At 50.6% G+C, this 10,643-nt stretch overlaps 1 protein-coding gene across 1 annotated transcript in view; it reads right to left on the reverse strand.

Annotated features, from left to right (window-relative positions):
- The window catches only part of LOC112550763 (maestro heat-like repeat-containing protein family member 2B), a 14,058-nt gene extending 5,660 nt beyond the window's left edge, over window positions 1–8,398 (reverse strand). The window contains 6 exon segments of the mRNA XM_025207559.1: window positions 571–725; window positions 1,866–2,018; window positions 6,321–6,361; window positions 6,806–6,950; window positions 7,400–7,507; window positions 8,321–8,398. Coding sequence (XP_025063344.1) covers window positions 571–725; window positions 1,866–2,018; window positions 6,321–6,361; window positions 6,806–6,950; window positions 7,400–7,507; window positions 8,321–8,398 — 680 coding nt within the window.
- Between the last annotated feature and the right edge of the window lie 2,245 nt (window positions 8,399–10,643).

The following is a 10,643-nucleotide window of genomic DNA, read 5'->3' on the forward strand; positions in this document are numbered from 1 at the left end:
AGCGGGGGTGACCAGGGGGATAGGAGAGCAGGGGAGAAAAGCTTGCCCCACAACCTGGCGCCCTACCTCAAGCTCTCGAGAATGAGGACTCTAGCCCTCAGGGAGGAATTGACAGAGCTGGGCCTGAGCTGTCACTTACTGCTAGAGGTCCAAGGGCCGCGGTGTCCTCAACTGAGCTCCTGTCTGTGCCAGCCAGGCATTGAATCTTGCTCATGAGCAAGCATAGTATGTGGAGGCTGAAAAAATCATCCCCTCCCAAGGTCCTCCAGAGCTCAGAGGTATCACTGCAATTTAACACAAAGTACATATGAGCTGCAGATACTCTGGGAATGTCATGAAGCAAAAGGACATTGAAACAAAGGCCAAGGGAGGATGGGGTTGGGGCACAGTGATGTCATCTCCCAATGCCGTTAGGCACAAGCCAGACATTTCCTATGCAAATGCACTAGGACATTGACTCTTACCAAGTCATCCCAAAGGATCTGCAGCTGACTTGAAACTCTATGGGCTTTGCCAGGCTGTGGGATGTGTGTGTGCCACCAGGCACAAGAGGTAGGGAGTGGTAAGTACCTGTCCATTGGCAGAGGCTTTCTAAGGAGGCTGCTGGTCACTGCCTCGAGATGGAAGCCAGCAAGAATGGAGACACCTTCCAGCAGGAAGCCTCTCACAGATCTTTCCTGGATTGTCAGCATCCAGATAAAAATGGTACCCAGGATGTCCAGCACCTGGAGGAAAGATAACAAGAACAAGGGCCCCTTTCTCATTCAGCCAGCACAATCCAAACCAATCCCTCCCACAGTTTGGCAATTTGCTGCATCTTAGAAACTCCTTGCTTTAAGGGACCAATGTCCAGACAGTGCTGTCTCTGGGTGATCCTAAGAAATAAGCACATCCCTATGCCCCTACTTGGGGTGAAAGTGGACACTGTGACATGTGGGCAGACCGCAACCAAGCCACACAACCTCAGCCATTCCCCCACCCATGTGCACACACCTACAATCTAGTTGCATGTGCTGCCCAGGACCTATTTCTGCCTGACATTAGCCTGTGTGCTCACACAAACACCCCAACAAATATCAACAAATATGGGGGTGGCCTTTTGCCTGTGTGAATGCTCAGCTCAGGACCAACAAGCACCATCACCTTCAGAACCCCTGGGACCACGAGCAAGATGATTGTAACTAATTTTTCCAGGTGAACCCAGCTATGCTGGAACTGCACACTGGAGTTCACACTCCTCATTTCTAACTACACCTCCCTATTCTGCACATGGCCAGGCCTGCAGGGCAGTAGGTCCAGCTGCCCATAGCCAGTCCCATCTAGAACAGGGGAGGGGGAAGCTGCAGTATCTCTGGCATCCATTCTTTCCTGTGCCCTGTTCCCAACCCCATGGAGAGGAGCAGGATGGAAGCAGCATTTCACAAAGCCTCTACCAAGGCTGGGAAAGGCCTGAGGACACAGAACCATCTCTAGTTCCTGCCTTGCCATGGACCGCCTGCATGGCGTGACACTGAGAGAAGTGTGCATCCTCATGCCTAAGCATGGGGTTACAGCCCAGCCACAGCCGGGTGCCTCAGACTCCTTGTTACCCTCTCCTGCTGTATTTGCTCCAGAGTCTATGTTTCCAAACCTTCCAGGGCTGAAACCTCTTATCAATAACCTAGGTCACTGAATCCCTGTCTTGCCTTCCTGTGCTCTTTCTCTTGGATACCGCTGATCTGCTCTTCCCCATCTCTGGCTAGTAAGGGAAATGGAACTTGCTTTGTGTCCAGGGATCAACAGTAAGATTGCTATTCACTCCACATGAAAGCAGTGTTTGAAAAGCATAAAGCAAATGAAGAAAGACTCCTCAGCTTCAATTTTACCTCATCCAGAAGGGCATCTCCAAGCTCCCTAAGGATCGTAATAAGCCAATGTCCTGCTGCTGTGACACACATGGGGCTGGAAGACAGCATGGCATCCATTATGCTCCCCACAAAGTCAAGGGCCTGGTTGGATGGAAAGTATTTGCCAATGACCTGATGAAAAATAGAAAGAAGGGAAACTGCACTGAACCCCAGAGTTCAAGAGTGATATTAAAGAGTTGTGCTGTGCATAAGCTTCTGCCCTATGGCGACTTGGTGCATGTGCAAGAAGTGAATCCTGTGACTGAATGTTGCTTTAGAGTGCCCTCATCTTGTAGGTGGAGAAGGCAGGCAATGCACTCAGCAGCCCACAGGCAGGATGTGACCAGAGAGGTGCAGGTGTAGGGGGCCAGCAGCCCCAGCAGGGCTCTTGTAGCTGAGAAAAAAGGAAAAAGAAATGAATGATAGGTGCCTGGATCTGGTGACATTCAAATTTATGATCCTGGGAAGGTGAAAACAGGAATGCATCCCTGTGGGACCCTGCCTGCTAGGGAAGCTTTCTGCATCTCCAGGAGAGACTGCCATGAGGATATCAAGGCAAGAGAAAGTTAGACCATACTTACTTTGCAATAGACTGTCTCCCGAAAGGCAACAAGCAGCTGGGAGCTGGCTTGCAAGGCCCTATTTCTCTCCCACTCCTTGTCAGAGAAGAGCCATGGCTCAAGAAGCTGTCAAGAGAGCAAACTACTGTCAGAGGAACCTTTGAAACAGCTCAGAGGAACCATTTCAACAGCAGACATCACCATCACTCTGCACTGGTCTGGACCTGTAGGGAGCAAATCAGGAAAGCCAAGGCTGCGACTGAACTCCAACTGGCTACACAGTTGGAGTGTAGCCAGTTGGAGTTCATTGTATCAAGGACGATAAAAAAGTCCTTTTTTAGATATGTCGGGAGCCAGAGGACAAGTAAGGGTAACAGTGGACCCCTGCTAAACCATATGGGTCAACTGACAACTGATGCCCAGGAAAAAGCCAACCTGCTTAATGGGTATTTTGCAACAGTTTTTCACCAGCCCCAAGGGACAGCCCTGCTTAATATGGTACAGGGTGGCCGGGGCGAGGGAGAATTGTTACACTTCATCAATGTTCACCATCTGAAGGAACACCTTGAGAGGCTGGACACCTTCAAGTCAGCTGACCCAGACAGCTTACACCCCAGGGTACTTAAGGAGCTGGCAGACATCATAGCTCTGCCACTGGCACGGATCTTTGAGAACTCGTGGCACTCAGGTGAAGTGCCTGAAGATTAGAAGAAGGCCAATGTAGTGCCTATCTTCAAGAAAGGGAGGAAAGTAGATCCGGGGAACTACAGGCCCATTAGCCTGACCTCTATCCTGGGGAAGATCTTAGAAAAAATCATCAAAGAGACTATTCTTGACAAACTGGCTGAAGGCAACTTCCTGAGGGATAGCCAGCATGGGTTTGTTGTGGGTAGGTCTTGCCTGACCAATCTCATTTCCTTTTACAACCAGGTGACATATCACCTGGACAAGGGAGACGAGATTGACATCATATATCTTGATTTTAAAAAAGCTTTCAATCTGGTATCCCACAATTATCTCATAGAAAAACTGGCCAATTGTGGCCTCAGCTACATCACAGTCCACTGGCTGGGGAATTGGCTCCGAGGTCGGACCCAGAGAGTGGTAGGCAATGGAAGTCAATCATTGTGGTATGCTGTGACCAGCGGGGTCCCCCAAGGCTCTGTCTTTGGGCCTATTCTTTTCAACATCTTCATTAATGATGTGGACATTGGTATCAGAAGTGGACTGGCCAAGTTTGCTAATGACACCAAACTTTGGGGTAAAGTGTCCACACCCAAGGACAGGACGGTGATCTAGGCTGACCTTGACAGGCTCAGAAAATGGGCTGATGAAAACCTGATGGCCTTCAACAGTGAAAAATGCAAGGTACTCCACGTTGGGAAGAAAAACCCACAGTATGCTTATAGGCTCAGCAGTACTACACGTGCTAGCACCATAGCCGAAAGGGACTTGGGGGTCATGATTGACCACAAGATGAATATGAGCCATCAATGTGATGTTGCAGCCAGCAAAGTGAGCAAAACTCTGGCTTGCATCCATAGATGTTTCTCTAGCAAATCCCAGGATGTCATCCTCCCTCTGTACTCAGCCTTGGTGAGGCCGCAGCTGGAGTACTGCATCCAATTCTGGATTCCACAATTTATAAAGGATGTGGAGAAGCTTGAGAGAGTCCAGAGGAGAGCCACGTGCATGATCAGAGGGCAGGAAAACAGGCCTTATGATGAGAGGCTGAGAGCTATGGGACTCTTCAGCCTGGAAAAGCGCAGGCACAGGGGGGACCTGGTGGCTGCCAATAAGTACATAAGGGGTGTACATCAGGATCTGGGGGAATGCCTGTTCACCAGAGTGCCCCATGGGATGACAAGGTCAAATGGTCATAAACTCCTCCAAGACCATTTCAGGCTGGACATAAGGAATAACTTCTTTACTGTCCGAGCCCCCAAGGCCTAGAACGGACTGCCACCAGAAGTGGTGCAAGTGCCTACTCTGGACTCCTTTAAGAGTCAATTGGACATTTATCTTGCTGGGATCCTGTGACCCCAGCTGACTTCCTGCCCCTGGGGCAGGGAGCTGGAATCAATGATCTTCCAAGGTCCCTTAATGTCTATGAAATCTATGAAATCACCACTGAAATCCCTCCAAGAAATCTGATTATTTTATCATCTGGATACATCCCAGGCAGATCTTTAATTCCCTGAAGCCAGAGGAGCTGTTGAGTGACCCTGGCACAAGATAATGCAGCTACTAGAGATGTCAATGGGATGCAAGGGAATTACCATCCATTGCCCCAAGGACACCTTGGGAGACTCCCCTCTCATTTGCCCTGCTGAGGGAAACCTTCCTCCCTGTTTCTTTGACCCATTCCCACCTTCCCCAAAGAAGAGAGCTGTGGGTCTCCTGTGACTGGCAAGGAGAGCTGGTATCACTGCTGTGGCAACTCCTTGATCAGCAGTGATTCCTACTTGGGGAACAGAAGACAGGGGAAGCCCTGATATGAGTGTTGTGTCACCCCATGCAGGACTATCACCAAGGGAGAAGAGCCAGGACCCACAGGGCCTTGGTACTGGCCTATAGCCAAATTGCTGTCCATGCCCCCAAAACGCAGTTGCTCCCCTGCATGGATCATTACGTCATCAGGAGGTTCTGATGATTGTTTTGCATTTCATTTCCCAGATGCTTGGCATCAACATCATCAATAAGGTAAATGTTCAATGACCCCCACCCCTGCTCATGCTCTTCTCAGACCCTGACTACATGAGGCATGATGACCTTCCCCAGGCAGGAGTCCCTACTGCTGTCATGCACCTTGTCTGAGATGGGTGTGGGCCCGGGGTTTTCTGGGGCCTGTAGACATTTCTCAGGGATACAAATGAAGTGCATTTCATCCCTAATCTTTACATTCTGCACCTTGGATCTTCTCCGTTCATCCCCATTTCCTTGTTGTTCCCCCATGAAAATCAGGACCCAGACTTAAAGCTGACTCTCATCTGGTCAGTCACTGAGATCAGCTGTGCCATCCAGGACACTGATGACTCCCAGAGCTTCCAGGTCACACAAAGAGGAGCTCCTGGAGTACATGCTGGTAAGTGGGGAGGAGCCCTGGGGACCAAACTGCAAAGGACCTGGTGGGAACCTAATGGGACTGGTTTCCCTGGGAGCGGCTGTTTTGTCCCTTGGTTGTGATGGGCTTATTGGAGCCTCATGAGGGGTCTGCTTGGGGCCCAGAAAGCTGGTACCATTTGAAGCTTTCTAGGCAATGCTGCACTGTGGGCTGTTCATCACCAGTTTTTTGTTTCAGACGCACCCAGGCCTCATCATCTCTGTCCTGCAGCCTGGATAACTCAGGCAGAGAGAGCTGAAGTGCCATGCTGAGCCATGGATGTCAGGGCAGGGGCAGCGGCAGGGGAGAATTTGTGATTGACAGGAACTGGGACAGTGATGCATTGTGCACAGGGCCTCCTCATGCATTTGACCGTAAGGAGTCCCTGGGCACAATGCATCTGCTGCCCCAGTTCCTGGCAACCACCTGACAGTGAGAGAGAAAAAGGGGCTCAGCTCTGGAGTGGGGATCCGTGGCTTTCTTTAGGAGGGATGCTGGCCTCCACCATACATGGCCAGAGCATTCAACAAACAGACACAGGCCAATGTGCTGTGCTTGGCTGATCCTGCAGGCCCCTCCACAGGCTGTGAGGCAGAGGCAGAGGCAGAGCCTGGCTCTGCTCTGCAAAGGGAAGGGACCTCTGCCAGCACAGGGCAGCTCTGAGTGTGGGAAGAGACAGAGAGTGTTCCTCCAGTTAAAGCTACAGGCACGTGTCCCCCACACCAGTGACCTCCCCACACCTCTGGCAGGAACCTTTCCAAGGCTACTCACCAGGAGTCGCGCCAGCAGCCCCTGGGCAGTAGGAAGTTTGGCTGGAAAGAGAAAGAGAGCATGGCCATATGTGACTACTTTAGAACAGGACTAATGCTGCTACAAGCCTGTCCATTCCCAATGTGACCATCCATGTACACTCCAGGAGCTGGGCACAACTGGCACTTTCACAGCACCTTCCGTGTCTGGATCTGAAGGAGCTTTACGAAGGAGCTTTCACTCCCAGCCCCTCTGTGAGGCAGGCACTGCTCAGTTATCATTGGATGGGTGGAAAAGCTGAGGCAGAAAGGCCCTGGGATTCCCCTATGGCACAGCATAAATCTGGGACAGCACTGGGTTTGGGGAGCCCACATTGCCTGGCTCAGGTTGTAATGACCCAGCTGTCCCTCCCGCCTTTGGGCCTCCTCATTGTGGATGGAAGAGACCAAAGATTTTCTAAAAGGCGCTTGGAGCTGGTTCATCCCACAGGGATCTGCATTCCAAACCTCCTTTGCTGCAGTCCGTGCAAGCCACTTCTTCACCCTCCCACTGTGGTTGCTTGGCCAGGTCCCTGAGATAACGGCACAGGGGAGTCAGAGTGCAGCTGTACTGAACTGGCAGCATGTACTCCAGCAGCTGGGGCCATAAGACCTGGAGAGAAGAGCCAGGCAGCTTGGACTCAGCTAGTTGTACTCCTGCACCCAACTCTCTTCATCCAGTCTTCAAGGGCAGTTTTCTCTTCTTCACCAATGACCCACCTACTTGAGGGTCCTTCCCCCACCTGTGACCTCATCTCTCACTCTCAGGAATAGCTGATCTCTGAAACCCTGTTCTAACACAGGCCAAACTAGTCTCAATTTCAGAGAAGACTGAGCAGAGCAAGGGGAAAGAATGAGAAGGCCATCTCAGCCCAGGGATTCCTTCCAGGCGGGGTGTTGTATGTAATTTCTTAAATGGCAGCAGCTTGCTCCATATTCCTGGCCAGCATTGGCCATGATCTATCTCCATTACCCTGCCAATGCAGAGAATTGCCCAGTGGAGAGGTACAGGGGATGAAAAGAAATGGATTGATAATGCAAGGGCAGCAACTAGTCACCTACTCGGCTCATGCCACTGATTGAGACATCCAGATTTTCCAGGATCTCCACACAGGTGGCTTGGATGCTATGTTTCTCCTCAGCAGCCTGACTGGAACAGTTTTTGGACTTCTGCACAAGAGACAGAGAAAGCTCATGAGCTAGTCAAGAGGCACTGACTGGACACACCATTTCCATTTCCTTCACAGCCAGCTTGAATGCTGCAGAGTTACCACTGATTTTATGTTCTGCTCAGAGCACAACTCACTGGAGCTGAGATGATAAAAGAAAAACCAAGCTGGTGGGGCAGGTTCCCAGTTCACAAACACCTCAAACACTGTGGAATGACTTGCTGGATACAGAGTGTTTCTGGGGCCTGGGAGTGGGTTATGTCTTGAAAACTGCCAAGTATTCCCTTCCCTTGTCCTTCCAAGACAACCCTTCAGATTCAACCCAGTGGACACTAACGTGCAGGCATCACATACCCGCTCAGCTCTGTCTGCTCCAGGGGCCCAGCTAGCTCAATCCTCCGTGTCTCACCAATGTGATTCTATCAATGGGCCAAGCTGTCCTGGGCACCAAGACACATCTTTGGGAGTCTGTTTCTACAAGAGAGCATTTCTGTTCTCAAGGAAGTTTCCCTGACAGACTGTGTGGTCAGGGTTTTCACTCCTCAGTGCCTAAAGGGGCAAATCTCAGCCTGATCAGAAGATGTACATAGTGCAGGTCAGAGTCTGGTCTCGCTGGCAGTCTGGGGAAAATCCAGAGTAGCTGCACTGACATCATGAGAGCTCCCTTAGGTCTGTACCAGTGGAAATGGTCTGACCCTGGCTCTAATGACTCAGCCTGGCTGCTCTGGGGCACCCCATGCTCCTGCTCAAGCCAATGGCAGGCTTCAGCCTGCTAGGACAGCAGCACCAAGTCTCAAGCCTCAATTTCTCTTACCATTTGGCTGCCAGACAAGCTGGACTGCTTGAAAATATAGGCCACTAAGTCCCAGACCCAGTCATCCAGGCCCTGCATGATATGAGCCCCTGAGAGTGGGTCTTCCTGGCCAGGACTGCACAGACAGGCAGACATAGTGACACATGACAGCTGTGCTATGGAGCTAGAGAGACAGCAGCCCTCACCTCTGGGTCCTCGCTGCCCAGCCAGATGCTGCTCATGAGGTTAAAGAAAGTGAGCACATGGAAACTAGGATTCAACCTGCTCCATTTACCCCTAGACCAAGAGCCCCAGGGACTAGAGGCAGATCCAGCCTTGGTGACAGCTCCTGGGAAGTACTTTGCAAGAGTCATAAAGGGCACAATCCTGCTCATTGCTCAGAGCTTCCAGCCAGCCCAGGGAGGGAGGTTACATTGTGCAGTTAGAGACATTCCTGTCCACCTTCATCTCTCACTCTCAGGAACATGCTGGGTGAGCAGCATAAAGGGGCTTTGAAGATGTCACTGAAACCCCACAGTGAACTCCCCTATGTAGAGCAATTCTGTCTGCTGCCCCTCTCATACCCAGATGCAGGGGAGGAGGAGGGAGTGGAGGGACATGTTGGGGTGGGGCAAGGATCCTGCCCACCTGATCTCCACTCCTTTCTGTCCTGAAGGCCCTTCCAGCTGTTATGAAGTTAGTGCTGGCACCTTAGATCCTGGAGCCAGACTCTTTGGGCCCCAAATCCAGCTCAGTTGTGATGGCCCCATTGGACAGAGTGGTATTTATCCCCTCCCTCCGCAATCCCTGATCAGAGCCTGGAAGTAAGGGAGGCAATGCTGTTCCATAGGCAAGGTCGCCCAGTGTAATGAAGGAGAAAATTGGAGGGAGCTCCATGAAGCCTATGTGACTCTGCAGCTCGTACATCACCCAATTGTAAAAGGTGCTGGCAAGTGCCATGAGGGTTTTTCCTGTAGTCAACTGCAGTTCATCATTTTCTTGCTAGAATAAAAAAATAAATCTGGAGCAGATGCCCAGTGCACAGTTTATACAGCGGTTAGTCAGGCTGGGGATAAAGTTGCCTCCTCTGAAAGGGAGGGAGAATGATGCACTAGCCTCAGCTTCTCCAGTGGCCCAATGTCTGGCCACTCCCTTAAGTCCATTGCAACCTTGGGTAACCCTTGGCTGCAAGCAAACTGTCTCCCCCACACCTACCAGCCACACACTGTACTAGCTGTTCCTGAATTCACTAAGTCCCCCTAATAATTCCTTGCATTAGATCTCTCACTCATGAATGTTAACTGAAACACTTGTATGAACAATATTTCAGCTCAGGTTGGCTGGTCAACTGCAGAATTCACCTGGGCTGTAGGACACAGCTTAAACATGGACCAGGAAACTTTTTGGACAATACTGTCCCCAGCAAAGCACCTATGCACTTTGGTCTTTCTCAGCAGAGATGCTGCCCCATGTTTCAGAGGAGCTCAACACTGGGATGGATCCTGTCTGTGCTCTCCAGAAACATCTGGAGTGGATTTGTATTGAGCAAGGCTGCAGCCATTAACCAGGGTTCATGCAGGAGATACACCATAAACTCAAGCTATATTGGACCAAACAAACTAGGCATAGATTAAGGTCTTGTGAGGAAAAACTGGGCTGAGCTCGCTCACCTGGGTCTCCCTCATGTCTTTAGAGGCCAAGCCAAGTCTTTTATGGAGGTCAAGTCTTTAATGTCCCCCTGCAAGACATTCGCCAGGCTGGAATTCCAGTACAGGTTTCTCTTGTCTCCTGGGAACACACCAAGAAAGAGAACAATGGGGTAAGGTTTCCTTTGGGACCAGTGTCAGATAATCCAGGACTGTGATGTTCAACATCAGCTACCCAGGATTACAGCAGCTCTGAGGGAAACTTTCTCCCTGGACAGGAACACAACCCAGGGTATCTTGGGTTTGTCCTTTCATGCAGATGTTTACAGCTGGCACTAACAAGGGAGGAGCATTGGGCATTGTGAGGGCACAATGTAACAGAATGGTGGAAGACACAGAAATGTGATCAGAAAAGCAGTCAGATGCATCAGAGGCACTGTCACCCCAGTGCATGGAGGAGATAGGAGTGACTTACACACATTTCCTTCAGAGAGGGGGACAATTGGGGAGTAACAAGGAGTTTCTGGGTGACCACAAGCAGCAAATTTAGCATGAGTTTGCCAGGCAAGATGTTACCAAAAACCATTGTGTGATTAGTTCTGTTACTAAGTTAAGAAAGGAGTTGAAATATTTATGAACAAGGTTCCTTTAACCCAGTGGAGTCATACTTGGATGACGGCAAATCAGGTGAGGAAAGA

Source organism: Alligator sinensis, unplaced genomic scaffold (assembly GCF_000455745.1).
Source record: "Alligator sinensis unplaced genomic scaffold, ASM45574v1 scaffold193_1, whole genome shotgun sequence".
In the NCBI taxonomy this organism is placed as follows: domain Eukaryota; kingdom Metazoa; phylum Chordata; order Crocodylia; family Alligatoridae; genus Alligator; species Alligator sinensis.